The 22,243-nt window shown below is 42.0% G+C and overlaps 1 protein-coding gene and 1 long non-coding RNA gene across 2 annotated transcripts in view; one reads left to right on the plus strand and one right to left on the minus strand.

Moving 5' to 3' along the window:
• HSD17B4 (hydroxysteroid 17-beta dehydrogenase 4) overlaps nucleotides 1–22,243 on the minus strand; it is a 78,538-nt gene that overhangs the window by 12,557 nt on the left and 43,738 nt on the right. Inside the window, exons 18-22 of the mRNA XM_083702311.1 lie at nucleotides 8,835–8,904; nucleotides 5,494–5,600; nucleotides 4,793–4,879; nucleotides 2,582–2,659; nucleotides 900–1,038 (exon numbers count right to left, since the gene is read on the minus strand). Coding sequence (XP_083558437.1) covers nucleotides 900–1,038; nucleotides 2,582–2,659; nucleotides 4,793–4,879; nucleotides 5,494–5,600; nucleotides 8,835–8,904 — 481 coding nt within the window. The remainder of the gene's footprint in view (nucleotides 1–899; nucleotides 1,039–2,581; nucleotides 2,660–4,792; nucleotides 4,880–5,493; nucleotides 5,601–8,834; nucleotides 8,905–22,243) is intronic.
• The window catches only part of LOC310827006, a 104,862-nt gene that overhangs the window by 12,556 nt on the left and 70,063 nt on the right, over nucleotides 1–22,243 (plus strand). The gene's annotated exons all lie outside the window — the stretch shown is intronic.

The following is a 22,243-nucleotide window of genomic DNA, read 5'->3' on the forward strand; positions in this document are numbered from 1 at the left end:
CATACATAAAAATGCAGCTGCCACTGGGGATAGCATATTATGTATCCTAGCACAACAGAGTGATCAGAACAGAGGATAATGACGACAGAAAGTATAAGAGGGCATTTACATGATGATCATCAAATGCTATTTACCGCCAGGCCAAAGAAGCATTAGCATGATCTTCCCACATGTGAGAGGGGGCGGGTATAATGTGAGAACTGGGATTTAATCCAGTCTACTGAGATCTAATTCATTGTTAACAGCACATTATAGGATTGAGTCAGATGTAAATACTCAGGATTCAGTTTCCAAACCCGAGATGAAGACCAGTGGAGCCTTAAATGAATATTTCTGTAGACATGGATGTGTCTTACTCAAAACAGAAAGTATTATCTATTGTTTCCATGTCCAACTGCTTTGTAGATTACGTCTGCTTGCAAACGGGGAAATAAGACGATGTCTTACAGTGACAAATATGAAAAGGAAAACATTATCCACAGAAGAGAGGAGGAGGGGGAAAATAAATGAGAATTTTCAGAATGTCTATAGTGCTTTTGACTGTCAAAACTACACACATCACCACTGTAACTTTTGCAACAAACTGATGCAGCATGACCCCCTGTGTAAATATCGTCACTGAGGGATAGTGTCCTTTTGTGATATATCTGAACTAGAACTTCAACTCTTTGCATAGCAACCTCATTGCACACCAGCTCTAAGGTGACAAGATGCTAAAGTCTTGTTTTCGATGCCACAAGCCCTACTGTAATAAAATACACCTTCACTTTATTAGAAAGCGAAGCTTCCTTGGCTGCCATCTTCCTTTCATCTAGCAGGGCTTAGAACCACATAAGGTTTCTCGCTTCATTAGGCGACGCAATAAGGCATTCCGTAAATTAATTAAACTTGCGACTTACTCCACTGCACTGCAGTCTTTCCATCCTTAGTGATGTTCCACTGAAATATGGCATTTACTTTCTTCACCAGCTCACTGCCAAGCTCTTTGATGCGACGACCAATTTCTTCAAACACAAGGTCACTCTTGAGTCCTGCTACCTAATGTATACAAAGAGATATGGCCATTGAGGTATTTCACACCCAAACCCATATCCTGTGACTCATCACCGCACAGATAGAGAGAATTCTAGCTTCCTTCTTTACAGGATATGTTGTGGCCCTTATCTGTGGTGTTATAGGCCCCAGGTAGCGTGTTCCCCATCTCAAAAACGAGCTCAATATGCTCCTACTCTTTTTGATACAAAGGTCGAAGGGTTTAAGGAGCAAGTGACAGATTTCTAGATGATGATGATGATGATGAGGATGATAATAATAATAATAATAATAATAATAATAATAATAATAATAATTTTTTGTACCCCGCCCTCCCCGGCCGGAGCCGGGCTCACGGCAGCTAACATCATAAAACTAACACATAATGAAAGATTATGGAAACTGCTCTAGCAGTATTTCCTGGTAGAAATACTTCACAGCCACGTGTTACTACAATTAAAGCCTTTATTCAGCTAAGCTATGCAAAGTGATTCCATTTATAAACCACTATTCACAAAACATCTCCAAGCAATTCAGCAACAAAAACATCAATGGTAAAAAGCACATGTAAACAGAATCACAAGTTCAGTCTTAAGCAGAAACATACTGGGATAAAAAAAACCTCCACTTAAATGGCTGGTTGGGAAAAGGAAGGCTGAAAAGATAGGAAAGACAGCTCCTGTGTAAGCCGCTTTGATATATTTTTGTATGAAGCACTGCACAAATGTAATAAATAAAATAATAATAATAATAATAATAATAATAATAATAATAATAGGTAACAGGAGGGCATTCAAAAGGGTAGACACTTAAAAGCGCCAATTCCCCCCTGCCAAAATGCTAATAGGCCCAATTTCTACATCATGTAGAATCAAACTCCTAATGAAATGGTACTGGCAAGATGCCTTCTTCTGCAGAACACAGCTGGGTATACAAGGGCTGAGATGATATTTTAGTTACTTCCATGCAAACACTCAAACCTTCCAACTCAAACATCCTCCCATCCAACCAATCAATTAAACAAGTGCACGGGAGTCTAATGCTACTGGGTTTACATGAGAATCCTCTGCTTTCGTTTACAACAGAAGCCGTGTTGCTAGCCCTGATGACTAGAAATATGGAATTGAACATCTGTGGCGGCAATGTCTTCTGCAAACTGATAGGTCTACAGGGGATAGCTGAGGAGCACTATCTTTAGAGGTCAGGTTAGGGAGAGTGACCTCAGTGGTTTGTATAAACCAAATTCCTCTCCTGATGACTTGCAAAGACAGGATTTATGCAAAATTAAACAAATGAATGCAAAATGGCTGGAGTTAAATACGTCACAGAAACTGTTTTCTGGGAGGGTGGAGGATTTGGGTCATAATGCAAAGGTTTGCTGCTATTATTACCATTTTCATGACTAACTTAAGTCCCATCAGTTTTAATGTGTCTACTCTAAGCGTGACTAGATTTCTATCCAACTCATTTTCATTATTCAGTGTAGCATATAAACTGTTCTTGAATTCATCATACAAAGCAATGACTCACACCTTCGCACTTTCCCTACCTTAGCTGAAGGCTGTTCAGAGGATGAGGTGAGATCGACATATGCTCCTCCAATTGCAACCTCCCCTGTCTCTTTGACCTGGAAAAAATATATATCAAATATAAGCAATTTCTACAGCACCAGTGCGTGTTTGAAAAGTCTGAACATAAAAATTATAAACAGAACAATAGCTATATTAGAACAATTTAAAGATCTTCTTTGCATCTTAAATTGCACAGGTCAAATCTAGCAAAGGAAAGGAAGGGTTGAAATAATTAAGCAAACTATCCTAAAGCCAGAACCATTTTGCTTGAATCCTTTCATAAAATCAAGTATGGCTTAATGAAAGAAAACCTAAGAACAATCAGTGACAATGTTCTGGTGGGTTAAAAAGCCACAAGAGCAGAGAGGAAATAATCAGGTCCAATCATTTCAAATATTAAATACAGACTTGTCGATGAAAGGGCTGCATGTTTTAGCCAAACATACAGTGTATGAATAAACATTGAAGGCAAGCTGCCAGTGTTTAACAAGCTGCTGCTATTTAATTGGCTCTATTAAAAAAAAAGGATAGGAAGAAAGAAAATGTTGTTTGGTGCTTTTTTACATCTTTATTTACTTTTAAAGCTCAGGGGCAATCGCCTTTTTCAGTTTATCTACCACTCTGGGCCTTTTCTGAAATTAAGGGAACGAAAAATGATTTCCAAAAACAGATTATAGAACCACAAAGACTGGGGAAGAGATGCCAAGAGACTCAAGGTCAACAGCATTATCAAAAACTCTCTTTACATGCATTTTCAAAGATGCCAACAAAGTTTGTCTTAAAAAATAGCAGTATGCATGTGGGCTGGAAGAGATTGAGCAAATTGAACTGAGGTTTTGAACAGCTATTCTAATGCTGCTTTCCAGAACCCTCAACCTTGTTTTTGACAAGAAAAAAAATATCGGGGGCAAAGGAAGTGGAGTAGCTATTCAGAAGTCCTGTGAGGACAAGTGATGGACTGTGGCCCAGGGGCCAAGCACAACACTTGCATTGAGAAGGTCCCAGGTTGAATGCCTGGGATCTTTAGTTTAAAAGGAACAGGTTGCAGATGATAGGAAAGACCTCCACCTGGGACCTTGGAGAGATGCTGGCAGATGAGATAATACCAGACTAGGTAAAAGAAGAAGAAGAAGAGGAGTTTGGATTTGATATCCCGCTTTATCACTACCCGAAGGAGTCTCAAAGCGGCTAACATTCTCCTTTCCCTTCCTCCCCCACAACAAACACTCTGTGAGGTGAGTGGGGCTGAGAGACTTCAGAGAAGTGTGACTAGCCCAAGGTCACCCAACAGCTGCATGTGGAGGAGCGGGGACACGAACCCGGTTCACCAGATTACGAGTCTACCGCTCTTAACCACTACACCACACTGGCTCTCACAAACAGTCCAACCTGATAGATGTAGCTTCTTATGCTCCTAGCCCTTACCTGCGCTTGTTCCCAGACTTTAGTATAGAACTAATTTCCCACTTCCACACCCAATTTATGACTGCATGTATTTCCTGCAAGGAGTATGAGGTGGCATACAAGGTTTCTGTCTCTCTGTCACAACAACCTTGTGAGGTAGGTTACACTGAGAGAAGATGGCTGGCCCAAGGTCATTGGGTGAGCTTCATGGCTGAGTGGAGATTGGAACATGGGTCTTGGCAGACACTATAAATGGTAAATTACACCGACTCCACTTCCAAAGACTCCTGAGTCCAATATTATCCTTGTCATCTGCAGACTCGATCATTAGCCATAAATACACCTGGTTTCCCTAGTCGGCCCAAGACCCTTTGCTCCCTGAGGTAAAGGACAAGATGATGATGATGATGATGATATTTATACCCCGCCCATCTGGCTGGGTTTCCCCAGCCACTTTGGGTGGCTCCCAAGAGAATATTAAAAATACAATAAAACATCAAACATTAAAAACTTCCCTAAATAAGGCTGCCTTCAGATGTCTTCTAAAAGTCAGATAGTTGTTTATTTCCTTGACATCAGATGAGAGGGTGTTCCACTACTGAGAAGGCCCTCTGCCTGGTTCCCTTTAGCTTCTCACAGGAAGGGAACCGCCAGAAGGCCCTCAGAGCTGAACCTCAGTGTCCGGACTGAAATGAATGGGATTTATGCGCACAGGAAGAGATCCATTCTAGGGTACTGTTTTGTTTTGTTTTAACTGCCACAAATCTTGGTTTCACCCTACTGACCTTGGTCTGAAGATGAATCCTGTTTCCTTCCTTCCACATCTCTGTTTGCAAAGTTTGTCCCGGGTAAACTGGTTTTGCAAACCGCACCTAACACAAGGAAAAGATAGGTATACTTTAACAGGGATGGGGGAGGAATTCTATGAAATATTAAAAACACTTTGCTATGGCTGTTATTGTTGTTATCCCTCACGTTCACTTTAAGTGTTTGCTTGTGGAAAGATGAAGTTTGGATTACTCAGCTTAAGCACTGCCACCGAAGTTGACAAACCCCATCCTCTAAAGACCATTAAGACTGTGGAAAGAGCTGCAGGAGCCTATTCCCCTTATTTTAAGGGCAGCATCAAGAAATGCAAGCCTGCCCCAATGGAACTGTAAACAACTTCTCTAAAATAGGTTTGTAAGCCACTACGCAAATTGTGTCATATTATGTAAATTGCTTCGAAAACTTTGTGGCTGAAAAATGACAAATACTTACTGCAGATAAATAGAACGAGAAAAAGGAAAGTATAATTGAGGCGTTTCTAATGTACATTAATAGCAAACAAAAACGTACAGTGTATGTAAAACACGTAAGGTAACATCAAATCGTGTCAACGTGACACAAAGAATCGTATTTTATGTCTGCATCTTAAGTGCAATTAAGAAATCTTGTCTTCATCTTGCAATGAACACAAAATATCCCAGGAGAAGCATTAACAGACCTTAATTGCCTTGAACTTGGTCACATCGTTATTTGCAAAGTGTTTCAAAACATGCCTGGCAGCAAATCCGAAAGAACAAAGTCCATGCAATATGGGCTTCTGAAATCCTATTAAGAGAATACAAATAAAGTGTTGCATTTCTTACACAACATGTCTACATTTAGAAATGTGCTCCAAGGATCATCAGCATTTAACTCATACTCTGCTAAAGGACTTTTCAGGAATTAGTGGCTTGGAGAGGCAATACAGATGCATTGTGGGAGGGGTTGCCCCAGAGGTCACATGACTCTACCAGCCACTCTCATGATGAGGAAACCCCAATATTCCAGGGCTCTCAGTTGCCTCCAGATAGAAAAGGCCACTGCAGAACTTCATCTTCACCATGCAAGAGAGTAGAAGAATTTGCACAACTTTGAAGGCGAGGCTAAATTTGTGGCTCCAATGTCCCGTTCTACTCCTGTGGCCTCTCCAAGCCAGTAACACCTGAAGAGGATGTTAACCAAAAATGGGATAAGCAGAGATGCTCAGATAAAATGTCTGCAGTATCATATCCTCTTATAACCTTTATAAAGCCTGGAGACATTTCACCTCATTTTTTGAAAAAGGCAAACCAATTATTAAGAAGGGGCTATTTGGCTAGGGAGTAAAGATATTCACTGGCTCACGGTTTGATTCTAGATACAATGCAAAAATGATGATTTTGCTCTTAGCATCTGACGTTTGCCTTTTCCTTACAGATCAGCCTGTAAGATCTTTTCCTTGATTTCCCCATATATACAGCCTCGGCTCAGTATACCTAAAGGAGCGTCTCCACCGCCATCGTTCAGCCCAGACACTGAAGTTCGGCTCTGAGGTCACTTCTGGCAATTCCCTCAATTCCCTGCAAAAAGTGAGGTTACAGGGAACCAGGCAGGGGGCTTTCTCGGCAGTGGTGCCAGCCCTGTGGAACGCCCTCCCACCAGATGTCAAGGAAATACAACTGACTTTTAGAAGATATCTGAAGGCAACATTGTATTGGTAAGTTTTTAATATTTGATGTTTTATCGTGTTTTTAATATTCTGTTGGGAGCCGCTCAGAGTGGCTGGGGAAACCTAGCCAGATGGGCGGGGTATAAATATTAAATTATTATTATTACTTGGATTACAAACTCCGCTAAACCGGAAGTAGTACCTCGGGTTAAGGACTTTGCCCCAGGATGAGAACAGAAATCGCACGCCGGCAGCGCGGCGGCAGCAGGAGGCCCATTAGCTAAAGTGGTTAAGAACAGTTTCAGGTTAAGAACAGACCTCTGGAATGAATTAAGTTCGTAACCTGAGGTACCACTGTAGTTATATGGCAGCCTATGTGTGTGAGAGATTGAGACAGACAGACAGTAGGTGTCTAGTAACTTCCCATTAATGGAACAGTGTTCCCAGTAAGTCCTGAATGGCAGAAGTTTTGCAGCATTTTTGGCACTGAGTAAAATGTTGAATTCCCCAGTGTTTTAGGTGCTTGATGGTTGATTTCATTAGCGCTGCTATTTCTGCAGTTTTAGTCGGTTTTCAAAATTTGTTTAGTTTTGTTATTGGATTGGGTTATATGTTTTGTTTATCATGAACAGCTGCGTTTGGTGCTTTTACAACATCAAGGTGGAATACAAATGTGATCTTCAGATAAAGGGAGGTGTGCAAGCAAAGAAAAGAGGGAAAAGAACAAATATGGATAGAATGGAATCTGAGGTACCCATAATGATGGGTCACAAATAGCTGGGAAGAATTAACCTTTTGCTCAATCTGTGTGCACCTATATATAGCAAAGTGAGGGAACCATATGCAATTGCTTTCAAATTAAATCCTTTTCCAGAAGTGTAGTAAAAGCAGCAGTGCATCATGTGGCCCCTTTAAAACTAACAAATCTATTTTGGCATCAATTTTCACGGACCACAGTCCACCTCATCAATTCATAACATTCTTGTTTTGTTTTTAACAGGCCACAAGATGCTTTATTGTTTTGAATTATCAAAACATGATACCAGCTCCTATAAATCTGAAACATTCTTACAGCTTTCTCTTTGAGCACTGCCGTATTTATTTATTTTGAAATCGATAGGAAATTTCAACAGAAGTATGAAAAAGATCTACAGCAAGAAACCAAGAACATACAGCCTGCCAGCACACAGTTAGTTTTATGTTTACATTCATTGTAATTATGTGTGCTATATTGGCAGCTCTCCATATAGTGGACAGACAAGGCACAGAGGGGTCAATTTCTGCCACACAGGATATTTCAGTATACTCAAGCAGACTTTGGACTTCTATTTCTTGCCATGCTTTATAGAAAACCCCATTTGAAAAGCTTCGTTCACGTGTGACACTGATAAAAGCTGCCTTCACCCATGTACATGTGAAAGAGTGTGTGCTTGCTGATGGGTACAGCTCGGTTCTTGAGTACACATGAACAAAGATTCTTTACTTTTGGAACGTTAGATGTGAATACTTGTACAGGTTTGCAGCTCAACTGTTTTGTACACAGATTGCATACTTGCTGAATGTAATGTGTGAACACCCCCTAAACTGTTTCTGATGCCCCATTGCTATTCAAATAAAAAGCTAAAAATACAAAATAAAATGCAGCAGACACGCTCAGTGCCTAAGAGTAGCTATCTGAATTTTGGTTTATATATTCCTCATGGGAGCAAGGTTCCGAGGTAAGCTACATGAAAGGCAGGAAAAGATAACTACAACTTGCAATCTTGCCACCTGGAAAGTGGTAGAATGAAATAATTGGTTTAGAACTCAAAATTACAGTGGTGCCCCGCAAGACGAACGCCTCGCAAGACGGAAAACCTGCTAGACGAAAGGGTTTTCTGTTTTGGAGGCACTTCGCAAAACGAATTTCCGAATGGGCTTGCTTCGCAAGACGAAAATGTCTTGCGAGTTCCTGCGGGGTTTTTCCCCTCCCCCCCCCTTTTCCTAAGCCGCTAATCAGCTGATCCGCTGATAAGCCGCTTAACAGCTGATCGCTAAAAGCCGCTAAACCGCTAATAGCGCTAATCCGCTAATCCGTCAATGGGCTTGCTTCGCAAGACGAAAAAACCGCTATACGAAGAGCCTCACGGAACGGATTAATTTCGTCTTGCGAGGCACCACTGTATGGGAAAGCCACCTATACTTCAAAAATACCAGTTACCAGCTGAAAATTCAACATTTGGTTATTTTTTTTTATTTCAGGATAGCAGTTGTCAATTCTCAAACCTTAAATGCAATTTTTTTTAAAAAAAAGAATATTGCTGAAAAAGCTGAAAAGGCATTTGTGACTCCTGTCAATAAAATAAAGCAAAAGAGAGTCCCTTCAAACTTACCTCCAAGGGCAGCAAAACCAGGTTCAATGTGTAAAGGATTCCAATCTCCACTCAGGCGATACAAAGCAGCCTATGGATAAAAAAATAATAAATATTAGGAATTATTAAACAACTGAAAACAGCTGCAACTTCTTCTTTTTTTATTATTGCCAGGAGCACAATTTATTTATTTATATGCCGAACAATTGATATTCTTTCCATACTGCCTAGAAATGTTCAAGAAATGTTATGGCCAGCATCATAGAACAAAATAATGAATATCCAAAGAACCTCACAATGAATTGCAGCAAGCAAAACACAGATAGGAGATGTCTGTCATAAGACACCATAATAAAACATAATGAGCTCAGGACAGCTGCGTTCCTCGACCCAGTAGACAGGACAGGCTGAAGACAAGATAGGGGGGAGCATGGAATTACCATTCCCCAAAACATCTCCATACTGCTGTGCCCAAATAAATGCCCACCTAAATGTGCCAAGGCAGAAGGGCAGTGGCAGTGGGGGGAGAAACACAACCTTCATTTTGAAGCAAATGATTCAGAACTACTAGTAATCCAATAAAACAAGACATGCCATTTGTGTTCATCTTAAATAAAGAACTGAATTCAGAGCTCTGTTTTTAGGTGAGGTCTGCAACAAAATGTTGCTGGTCAGGGTTTCCCGCCAGCCATTTCGTTCCCCGTTCCCGCAGGCTCCCCTTCAAAGAGTCAGCCTACTGAGCATGCTCAGATCACCTTTTTTTGTCTTAAAATGTTTTTATTAGTTCTGCAAACATTGGAGCTCCACACACTTGCTGTCATCTCTCGCAGGTGTGGATCGTGCCCATTTTGGGTTACATAAGGATTAGCACCCAAGAAAATGAGAGCTTGCTGTTGAACATAGGACAGAATTCATGTGTGTGTGTGTGTGTGTATGTGTGTGTGTGTGCACGGCTTTGTGGTTGCACCGAAGTCATATTTAAAGACACTTCTTCAAAATCAAGGGAGATATTTTAAATATAGCCAAGAGCCACAGAGTTTCACTATTTGTTACTTTCACAGGAACCTTCAGCATTCAGAGATTCATTCACGTCGCTTCTTATTGCTTTTCACTCCTCAGACTGATCCTTTGGGCAGCCCGTAGTCTGTATGCACACTGTACGCTTTCCCATACACTACCTGATTACACGTGTGACTGAACAAAACTCAAGTTTATGCATGGGATTTCTTTACCATAGTAGAAATGCTTTTTGTTGCTGCAAAGTTTAAAGAGAGCTACGAGCACATCATTTCTGACTTTTTCAGAATCATTCCTACTTTATGGAAGTTGTGACTCTGGGGTCGAATGGGCAGATAACACCCAAGCTGTCTAAACTACAGTGGTACCTCAGGTTACAGATGCTTCAGATTACAGACGCTTCAGGTTACAGACCTAACCCAGAAATAGTACCTCGGGTTAAGAACTTTGCTTCAGGATGAGAACAGAAATTGTGTGGCGGCGGCAGCCCCCATTAGCTAAAGTGGTGTCTCAGGTTAAGAACAGTTTCAGGTTAAGAACGGGCCTCCAGAACTAATTAAGTTCTTAACCCGAGGTACCACTGTACAGACAGTTTTAACATCCATAGACACCCACACTACAAGGTTATACTGACTCAAGTCAGTGAGGCTGTTAGAACATAGCTGAAGATCAATCACTTGGGGGCATTCCACAGGTAACCCTGTCCCTCTCTATTTGTTTATTAATAGCAAGGATGGGAATGTGTGGCCCTCTAGAACAGTGGTTTCCCAACCTTTTGGGGGCCATGCTCCACCTAAGCATCTCTAATCATAGCTGTCAACTTACAAATTTGAAAATAAGGGATCAGCAGCCTCAAAAATAAGGGATCAGCAGCCAAAATTAAGGGATTTTAGTCAAGCCAAACGAAGCCTCAAGCAGTGGTTCCCACAGCACAGCAACCCAGCAAAGGGGATGCAGCAAGGAAAACCACCGTCACCTCTCCGCTGGGAAGCGCTGAGCAAAGGCGAGTCCCCAGGTAACGCGGCCAATTTGATCGGCACAAGGCATGCAAGCTCCATCCCCCAGTCGTTCTTAGACTCTTTACTGGGTGAGCAATGCAGCTAAGCAACACAGTTGGAGCCTCCCTCCTCCCTGGCTGGCAGGAAGGGAGGGAGAGGAGCTGCTTCCTTTGAAACCCAGGAAATTTAAGGGACATCATCAATAAGGGACCGCAGTGGGACACAGAGCTGGGATAAGGGACTTTCCCGCCAAATAAGGGACGGTTGACAGCTATGTCTCTAATATCCTGCTGCTACCCCCGCCGGTGACATATAATTCTTATTATTCAAAAAGTGAAGTCCTATTCACATGGAGGAAGCCTAAAAGGCCACTAACTGTGGCCTTTTATGAGAGCAGTTGCCCAACAACTTCAGGCAGGCCACAGGTTCACCATCCCTGGTATAAACAACCAGAGCCAGAGAAGATGAGATGGTGTCTGTTGTGTTGCTCCTACCTGTGCTAGGAAGCAAATCTAGAAACCCTCATGCAGAACATGTTGATGTACAATTAATGACATGCACAGTGACAGAGACATCAGCATATGAAACAGGTTCACAGGAACAGAGCGATGGAGGACTCATAGGTTCTGTGCTGGTGTGACCTGACTCTGGCTTATGAGCACAGTGTGGTGGGTTTCAATTTGCATACCCTGTCTGCTTATGAGTACAGATTTAGTTTGCCCACCACGGAAGCATATCAACAGCAACTTCTGCATTTGGAGGGTGGATGGGCTGCTAATCCACACTTGCCTCTTGAGATGGAGCCAGTGTGAGGATGCAGGCACAAAACAGCTGTTTCACATGGACAGAACTCCTACCAGGGCAACAGGCATTTAGTAAATCTCCTAGACTTAACAATATCCCAACTGGTTACTTCTTCTTTATGCTTCTATTATAGCTATGCCAATGACGCCATATGGGGAAATGAAATCTTCTGAACTGTGTCTTAATTCAACAAGTAAATAGTCTTTAAAAAAAAAAAAGACTTTGCAAAGGCAGAGATTCAAAAAGCTCTGATTTCTGCACTGCTCCAACAATGGCATTATTTCAATTAGCATATAAAAACCGATCTGTCTTTAGACCATAACAAAAGTCAATTGATTAGCAGCATTAGACTGAAGTTGGTCATAATATGGTTGGATTGCTCGCCAATTAATAACACAAATTGTCAAGTTTTATTTCCTAACAATTTAGGAGTTCTGCCAGATCAAAAGAGGAAAGGCAATATTCAACCTGTCGGCATCAATTTTTCAGTCTTGCCTGCTGTCAACAATAAAGGTCACTGGCAAAACTAAGGGAAACAGCAGTCTTGTTATACAATCACATACTGTTTTATGAATGGGTAGGGTGGGGTCTGTCACAATAGCAGGTGTTCCAATACAATAGATCTCCATACTGGAAATAATTTTTCTCTGGAAAAGCATGCAATACTTTGGTAATAAAACACAGATACTTAGGAGCAGAGGACCCAATTAAAAGAATTGCATCTTTAACTTTTGGCAAAAAAAAAAAAGAGAGAGATTGTGTGTCAATTTGATCTGGGACTAGAACTTGAAGGGGGGTGGATATGTTAATTTTATCTTTGTGACATTTTCCTGAAAGCTGTCGATCTGTAAGGGGTCCAATATAGTACCACCAGTGTATATGACACAGTAGTTTGGCCTGGACACTTGGGTCCAGCTCTGAGGGCCTTCTGGCGGTTCCCTCACTGTGAGAAGTGAAGTTACAGGGAACCTGGCAGAGGGCCTTCTCAGTAGTTGCACCCACCTTGTGGAACACCCTCCCATCAGATGTCAAGGGAATAAACAACTATCTGACTTTTAGAAGATATCTGAAGGCAGGGAAGTTTTTAAAGTTTGATGTTTTACTGCATTTGATGTTTTAGTTTGTTGAAAGCCGCCCGGATTGACTGGGGCAAACAAGCAAGCAAATAAATGGACTAACAATGGGAAAAAAGGCTAGCCCCAAGGAGTTTATAAACTTTACCACTGTCAGCATTTAAATAGAATGTAGAGGGCAATGGTAACCAACAACAGATAGGCAAGAGATGCATAAGAGCCTAAAATGATACATCTTTGGTAGATAAAGGTAAAGGTAAAGGGACCCCTGACCATTCGGTCCAGTCGTGGCCAACTCTGGGGTTGTGGAACTCATCTCACTTTATTGACTGAGGGAGCCAGCGTACAGCTTCCGGGTCATGTGGCCAGCATGACTAAGCTGCTTCTGGCGAACCAGAGCAGCGCACGGAAATGCCATTTACCAGAGCGGTACCTATTTATCTACTTGCACTTTGACGTGCTTTAGAACTGCTAGGTTGGCAGGAGCAAGGATCGAACAACGGGAGCTCACCCCGTCACGGGGATTCGAACCGCCAACCTTCTGATCGGCAAGTCCTAGGCTCTGTGGTTTAACCCACAGCGCCACCCGCGTCCCATCTTTGGTAGATACCTGACAATATAAAGAAGCAGTTCAGAATGAATGCTTTCCTGCATAACAAGGCATGCGGTAAAATTAGCACACCAGGGAGAATGCTATGTGAAAGCTTTATTTTCTTTCTGATATGCTCGTTTACAATATACAGGAAGAGAAGTGAAAAGTGCAATCCACCCGTCCCCAAACTGGCAGGCTAAAGTGGTACAGTGTAAAACTCTGCCACCTCCATTTTGACCAATGCACAGAACAGCTCTCAGCTCTCATACTCAGCCTGCAAGTGTAGGCATGGAAGCTGTTTTGCACCTAACCTGCGTAGCAAGGTAATGAGAGAAGACCCAAAATACACAGGAGGAGTCCAGCTTGCAGCTACTTCCCATTCCAGCATCAACTCCTTCATAAACAGAGTTAACACAGGAATTGGAGCGAGCTGCAAGATGTTCCTTGGGCTGCAAGAAGCGGCAGTCTGGCGGCAAGTTCCACTGCACTGGGATGAAATGAACACTCTTGGTCTAAGATTTATTCCAGAAACCAACTGTGCACGATTCCATACACGAGCAAAACCTTTGTATTTATGATCTGTATATTCCAGGCCTGAGTGATTGCAGCATCTGCTGTTCCCATTCAGATAAATTCAAAGTGGTTCATTCTTTCCCACTACCTTCTGCCAAGGCAAGCACTTGAAACCACGCCATCAAAATAAGCTTCATCTCTCAATTCGGAGTAGCAATACAAAAGAGAAGCAGCAAAGTAATCCAACACTTGGGTTAAATTATCAACGAGGGTGAGATTAACAATCATTGCTTCAAGTTAAGCATGCATTTAAATTTTTGGCCGTGATATCGTTTACAATGTTCTAAATTGGATTAATTGTGCATTTCTACACACAGCCAAGTACTAACCAGAGGCATTCCCCCCCCCCTTTTTTTTTTCTTTCGGGTTCTATTGGTGCTAGTAACTCTAGTGCTGTCACAAAAGCCGATACTAATAGGTGTAAAGGCATAGCTGTTTAATGGGATTGTCAGTCACAAGTTCCCCTCTAATCATGGCTATTGTGCATCATGGATGACAAAATGAAGGATTGCAAGGAAGTGGGAAGGTGGGGACTGCTACATATCAGGAAAGTGTTTCTCAGAAACAAATAGTTTTGTTAAGAAATACACCAAAGAATTTTAAGAAAGCAAGATTTCAGGACTCAAAATCAAAATAATAACTTCACAGCATAAAGAGTGATGCCTGATCAAAATTATTATTATTATTACCTCATTAGATGGCCCCGGGATTCTAGTACTATGAGAGAGGAAGAAAACCCTCTTTCTGATCATTTTCTACACACTATGTATACTTCTATCACCCATCTCCTCCTTTATCTCACAATACCTCTTTCCATATGAACCTATGCGGACCCTGAGATCATCTTCTGAGGCCCTTCTTTGTGTGCCACCTCTTAGAGGAGGGTGGCAACACGAGAACGGGGCCTTCTCTGCAGTGGCTCCCCGTCTGTGGAATGCTCTCCCCAGGGAAGTTCGACTGGTGCCTTCATTATACACCTTTAGGTGCCAGGCAAAAACATTCCTTTTTAACCAGGTCTTGGGTTGATTTGACTGACATCCAATGCCCTTTTGGTGGTGGGGCTTTTTGGGGGGGTGTTAGTGGGTTGTTTTTATTTTGATTATATATTTTGTGGGTTTATGTTTTGATTTTGTTCTGTGAACTGCCCTGAACCCTCCGGGTATAGGGCGGTATATAAATTCAAATACTAATAATGATATCAAGAACAATAAACACATGCAATTGCTGCACAACAGGGGGAATCAAAGCAGCGCCTTCCAGTTGTTGGAGAATACAACTCCTACCATACCTGGCCAAAGACCATAATGGCTGGGGCTGGAGGGACTTGTTATCCACAACAGAAGTGCCCCTGCTGGCTATCCCTGCTGTAGAACCAAAACAGAGCTTTCCAGGCTAAATTCCAAATGCTTTTTTGATCAAGTTAAACACAAAGTGGATTGGCTTCAATATTACCAGATTAATGAATTACCGTATTTTTCCCTCTATAACACGCAGATTTTTTCTCCTAAAAAGGAAGGGGAAATGTCTGTGCGTGTTATAGAGCGAATGTGTGGTCCCTGGAGCCGAAAAATCAGGCAAAAATGAAATCGCGGCGCTTCACGGAGAAGGGAAAACTGAAAAGAGGAAGCGGCTGCTTTCCTGCATTCTGCCTCAGGGTCTTACTGCCCACCCTCCTCTGTTTCGTTGCTGTGTTTGCTGAAACAGAACAAAGACCAGGGAAAGCCCCTCCAGGCAAGCAGCTCCGGTGCTGCTGGGGGAGAGGGAGAGAGAGGGGGGAGGGAGAGAGAGAGGGGGGAGGGAGGGAGGGAGAGAGGGAGGGGGAGGGAGGGAGAGAGAGAGAGAGAGAGAGAGAGAGAGAGAGAGATGGCTGGCTTGGGTGGGGGAAAACTTTTGCCTTTCTTTCCTCCCTCCCTTTAAATCCCTCTCCTGCATTCTTAGCCAGCTGCTTCTCTGCACACCCCTCTCATGTCCCTTCTTTGTTTTTCCTTCGCTCCCCACTTAAAATGTGGTTACAAAGCATAGATCCACATGGATCCTCAGGATCTTTGCATTGGGTCACCCCAAATTCACCATCAGATCACATAGCGTGTCCATGGCTACAGCCTGCCTCCCCCAAAATCACGCACCCACTGTTGCCTGGGGCTGCAATGGTGCAAAAACGTGGTTAAAAAGCATGGATCCACATGGATCCTCAGGATCTTTGCATTGGGTCACCCCAAATTCACCATCAGATCACATAGCATGTCCATGGCTACAGCCTGCCCGCCCCCAAAATCACGCACCCACTGTTGCCTGGGGCTGCAATGGTGCAAAAACGTGGTTAAAAAGCATGGATCCACATGGATCCTCAGGATCTTTGCATTGGGTCACCCCAAATTCACCATCAGATCACATAGCATGTCCATGGCTACAGCCTGCACCAAAAATCACGCACCCACTGTTGCCTGGGGCTGCAATGGTGCAAAAACGTGGTTACAAAGCATGGATCCACAGGAATTCTCAGGATTTTTGCATTGGGTCACCCCAAATTCACCATCAGATCACATGTCTGTGGCCACAGCATGAAGCCCAAAAATGATACATCCACTGTTTCATTCAGAATGTTTTTCCCCTTGTTTTCCTCCTCTAAAAACGATGTGCGTGTTATGGTCAGGTGCGTGTTATAGAGCGAAAAATACGGTATTTAAGTTGGATAAGAAAAATGGTTTCGCAAAGGAAAAAACCAAATTGGAAACAGAGTTGTTAGATACTAACGTCAAAAATTTGTCTAGGATGTATAATTTATTGTTGGAGTGGCATACAAAGTATGAACAAGTGAAATCTGTGATGATAGATTGAGCAAGAGTTTTTGGTCATAATATAATGATGGAAGATTGGGAAAGGTTGTGAAAGAAAGGGGTTAAGTTTACTGCATGTACGGTGTTAAAGGAAGATATTATGAAAATGATGTATAGATGGTACTTAACCCCAGTAAAATTAGCAAAGCTCTATCATAAGAGTGATCATTTATGTTGGAAATGTAAAGAAAAAGAAGGCACCTTTTACCATATGTGGTGGACGTGTCCAAAAGTGAAAAGTGAAAGACTTCTGGGGGAAAATATATAATGAATTGGAAAAAATGTTGAAATATACATTTATTAAGAAACCAGAAGCCTTTCTACTTGGGATGATAGGAATGGAATTGCCCAAAAAAGATCTGAAGTGTGCATGCACACGAAAGCTCATACCAAGAACTAACCTAGTTGGTCTTTAAGGTGCTACTGGAAGGGATTTTTTTTGTTTTGACTATGGCAGACCAACACGGCTACCTATCTGTAACCCAAAAAAGATGTTAGACTGTTTTTGTATGCCACAACTGCAGCGAGAATTTTATTAGTCAAAAATTGGAAATCACAAGAAATACCAACAGTGGAAGATTGGCAGATGAAAATGTTGGACTTTTTGGAGATGGCCGACCTTACTGGAAGAATCCGCGATCAGAAAGAGGAGAAATATCAAGAAGGTTAGAAGAAATTTAAGGAATATCTAGCTAATTATTATAATATAATATAAGTGGAAATACTTGCAAGTATTAAATTGGTTTAGGATTAAAGTATGTTGAATTGTATAATACTATGGATTGAGATTATGATGAAAAGAAAGGAAGTTGGTAATTTGAATTAGTTAATTATATTAGAAAGTGAATATTGTAAAATTGCTAAAATGAGACTTAATGAAAATCAGTTAGGAAGGATTCGAGGAAGTCACATAATAATGGAAATCAATTTGGATTCTAATTGGAATAAATTTTATATGTTTGTTTGTTTTTCTTTTTATATGTTTTGTTTTTTGTGTTGTGTTGTATTGTATTTGTTCTAAACTTGGGGGAAAATAGGGAAAAAATAAATAATTTCAAAATGCTTTTGCATTTAAAGCCCTTTGCAGCTTAGGACCAGGTTACCTGAAGCACCAACTGTACCCAGACAGGTATTTGTCCACACTCTGAATCCTTAGCAATGAAACCCAGAAAAGGGTTCTGATACCTAAAGACTGTACCTAAAATACTGGAGAAAGGACCTTTTCAGCGGCTTGCCTGCCAGCTCACTCCAATTTCTTTCTGGTGCCAAGTGAAAGCATTGGCTGTTGTTTTCTTAACAGGCTTTCAGCTTTTAAAACTTTTGTTGAGCTTTAAAACACTGATAGCACAACACTGATTTGCTATCCAAGCGGCTGCTTTTAGTGAATTTCGGTTTTTAGCTTATTTTATTGCATCAGTTATTTCACAACATACGATACTTTACTGTGAGCTACTCTGATAACGTATTTTAAGAGCTGGCCCTCGTATTAGAAAATGACTATTAAATAGACTCAAAGCAGCCCGCAATATCAAGTTTTTATTGTCTGAGAGAGTAAAGTAATAAAACTGTGTCCGCGGTTTCATTTCTACATTCCTGAGGAGGAATTCTGCTTCTACAGAGAGCTTCACACACATTTTCTCTGCAATCCCTACTGGGCCCTGAAAAAGTTGTTGTTGAGGCAAAAATAATTGATTGGGGTGGATGTGGGGTAGGGGCTTCGTGGCTCAAACCTCACTCTTAGAGTGAAATCTCAAACACACTTTTTAGGGACTAAATCCCATTGAAGCAAGGTGGAACTTGCTTCCGAGTACATATGCTGAGGATTATGCAATTTGCCGCGATGCTGCATCAGATAGCTGCATAGATAGATAGATAGATAGATAGATAGATAGATAGATTCTTTATTGTCATTACACAAGTGCAACATTGCACAAGTGCAACGAAATTGGATGCCATCCCTTAAAAACAACAAAAGCAACACAACAACAACAACCAAACAAACCACATTCCAGCCACACCCACACCCACACCCATCAAACTCCCAGGTCACACTATCGAGTTACTGCATTTAAGAAGGCCACAGCTCTTGGATAGAAACTATTTTTCAGTCTATTTGTCCTTGACTTGATGTTTCTGTATCTCCTGCCAGAAGGCAGTAGTACAAACAGACTGTGTCCCGGGTGAGATGCATCCTGCAGGATATTGTTTGCTTTCCTAAGACAACGGGAACCGTACAGTTCTTCCAAAGATGGGAGGGGATGACCAGTAATCCTTTGGGCTGTGGTTATGACCTTCTGGAGCACCTTCCTCTTCCTAGCTGTACAGCTGGAGAACCAGGCACAAATACAGTATGTGAGAATGCTCTCTATGGAGCCTCGGTAGAAGGACACCAGCAGTCTCTCACTCAGATTGTTCTTCTTTAAAAGTCTGAGGAAATAAATTCTCTGCTGGGCCTTCTTCACCAGAGCAGTGGTATTTGCGCTCCAAGTCATGCCCTGATCGATAGTCACTCCCAAAAACCTGAATTCCGCCACCCTCTCCACCCGTTCCCCGTTGATATACAAGGGCTGAATGTCCGCCTTTTTTTTCCTGTAATCCACCACCAGTTCCTTGGTCTTAGTCGTATTAAGAGCCAGATTGTTCTCTCCACACCAAGCACAAAGCCGCTCCACCTCGTCCCGATAGGCGGACTCATCCCCTCCTGAAATGAGCCCCACCACCGTAGTGTCATCAGCAAACTTGATGATTTTGTTGCTGGAATAAATGGCTGTACAATCATACGTATAGAGAGTATAGAGCAGGGGACTCAACACACAACCCTGTGGTGAGCCGGTGTTAAGGCTAAGGGCTGTGGACATATGTGACCCTACTCTAACCCTCTGAGAACGTTCTGACAAAAAGTCCAAAAACCCAGAGACAGGTGGAGTTGGAGAGTCCAATCGCCTCTAGCTTGGACACCAGTCTATGGGGGAGGATAGTGTTAAAAGCAGAGCTAAAATCCACAAACAGCAGCCTCACATAATTCCCCGGCTGCTCCAGATGGAACAGAGCAGCATGGAGAGTGGTAGTGATAGCGTCTTCCGTGGATCTATTTGCCCTGTATGCAAACTGGTAGTTGTCAAAAGTTGATGGAAGACAGGAAATAATGTGACGGCGCACCAGTTTCTCAAAACACTTCATGATGATTGGAGTCAGTGCAACTGGTCTGTAGTCGTTCAGACTACTGATTGTGGATTTTTTAGGCAGAGGAACAATAGTTGACGACTTCAGGCAGGGTGGGACAATAGACTGGTGTAAGGACTTGTTGAAGATCTTAGTAAAGACCCTCGCCAGCTGATCCGCACAGCCCTTCAACACCTTTCCCGTGATGCCATCAGGTCCAGCAGCCTTCCTCGGATTCACCATCCTCAATACCTGTCTCACCTCATGCTCCTCTACAGTGAATGAGGGGCCCCTATGGGCTGGTGGCTGTAATACCGGCGTCTCAGGTGGCTCCTTCTCGAAGCGAGCAAAGAAGAAGTTAAGCTCCTCCGCCAGCAAAGGGTCACCGTCGACAGCACCAAGGTTAGGTTTGTAGTTGGTAATATGCTGAATCCCCTGCCACATCTGTCTTGTGTTGTTACTCCTTAAATTATCCTCAATCCTCTGCCTATAGACCAGTTTTGCCCGTCGAATACCCCTCTTCAAGTTTGCTCTTGCCACACTGTAAAGCTGCACCTCGCCCGACCTAAAAGCCCTGTTCCTTTCCCGCAACAGGCACTGGACCTCTCTATTCATCCAGGGTTTCTGATTGGGGTAAAACCAATATATATATATATATACTAAATCTGCAAGTGCTTAGCATGAAAGGGGGAAAGGCTAAAAAAAACCCCTCACTTTCCAGTGCACTCTGAACAGGACATGTGTTGCCTAAAAATGTGCAAATTTATCTAGCTTCATGCACAAGGGACTTCCTGAATTTTCAGCTATACACAACAAAAATGTGGTGTGTGTGTGTGTGTGCACATGAGTGAGACTACTAATAAGCTCACACACACAAATGTGACCTTGTCAGGAATGTTCACATTCAAAATAGTTACAAAAACTTCCCTGTATCGGGAAGTTTTTAATGTTGGATGTTTTATTATGTTTTTATATGTGCTCAAAGTTGCCCAGAGTGGCTGGAGAAACCTGGCCAGATGGGCGAAATATTAGTAGTAGTAGTAGGGGACTCGAAGCAGAGCAAGGCATCTGTAAAAATCAGGCATAGGCAAATTTCGCCCTCCAGATGTTTTGGGACTACAATTCCCATCATCCCTGACCACTGGTCCTGTTAGCTAGGGATGATGGAAGTTGTAGTCCCAAAACATCTGGAAGGCCGAGTTTGCCTATGCCTGGTAAAGATGAACTGAATTGCTGGATGGCTATCCCTTCAACGAAGGAGAAAAGAATGAGGGAATAACTATTCCCCCAAGGCTGTGTTTTTCCATCATCTGGCAATCAGCGGCAGGCCAAGGGACTCTGTTGAGTGTGTCCGAGATAGAATTACTTCTGCCCAATATGGGATTAATTCCCCACACAAGATTATCTGATAGATTAACAAGAAGCAGCGTTGTGAATTAAGGCCAGTCCTCTTGTGTAACTCCAAAACTCCACGAAAGGGCATTTGAGGTTGCAAAAGAATCAAAAGAGGTGAAAGCATGTCCCAGGCAGCCAGCAATGCTGGAGTAAATTCTGCACTTTACAGAATCTTGGGTGTGGTTAAGAGCGAATATTAAGGAAAAGCTGTGATCAATATTTAAAATCCTTTTTTTTTAACTAGACTCAACCACAACTTTAGTGAGACTATGCATATTCCCATACATTCACAGGATGCTGCATAACTACAGTGCGTTAATTTCTAAACATAAAGAGAGAGAGAGATTTTGCCAGTTAAGGCCTCTTAGGTCTGATTGCAGTAATAAGCAGAACAAAGTCCTGAAGCATTAAAATCAGGAATGAAAAGGAACAAAGGTAACAAGTTAAGATTGAAATGATATTCATGAAAATCCCAATTTGTCACTATTTGTTACAACCAGCACAAAAACTGCAAGTTGCAAAGAAAGTCATTTACTGAAGTTAATTAAAGCTCTATTAAGCTCAAACCTATTCCCTAGGAGAAACACAGAATATCGCAAAGACACGTATTACAACGACACAGTATTTCCTTCTGTATTCAGGGTGCCAAGTAGTGATAGTTTCTTCACTGTATTTTTTTTTAAAAAAAAACAACAACCTGTAAATCACCACTTGAGGGTTTTCTCCATTGGTCTCTACGAAAAATGTTTCTTAATATACATTTTGGGAAAGGACTAACAAGAAAAAACGTATCAGTCGGGACATGGGTCACAGAACACATATTTCAATAGTGCGATTGATCCCTTGGCAGAACAATTCTTTCTTCATTGATTTAAAACATCAATCTGATAATTGGCAGGAAAGAGTAATGAGATGATCCTTTAAACTCCATAGTCACGTAGAAAGTCCCCCTGTAGAGCTGAAATTAATTGATTCATCT

Source organism: Podarcis gaigeae (genome assembly GCF_964106915.1).
Source record: "Podarcis gaigeae genome assembly, chromosome: 11".
NCBI classification, from domain to species: Eukaryota; Metazoa; Chordata; class Lepidosauria; order Squamata; family Lacertidae; genus Podarcis; species Podarcis gaigeae.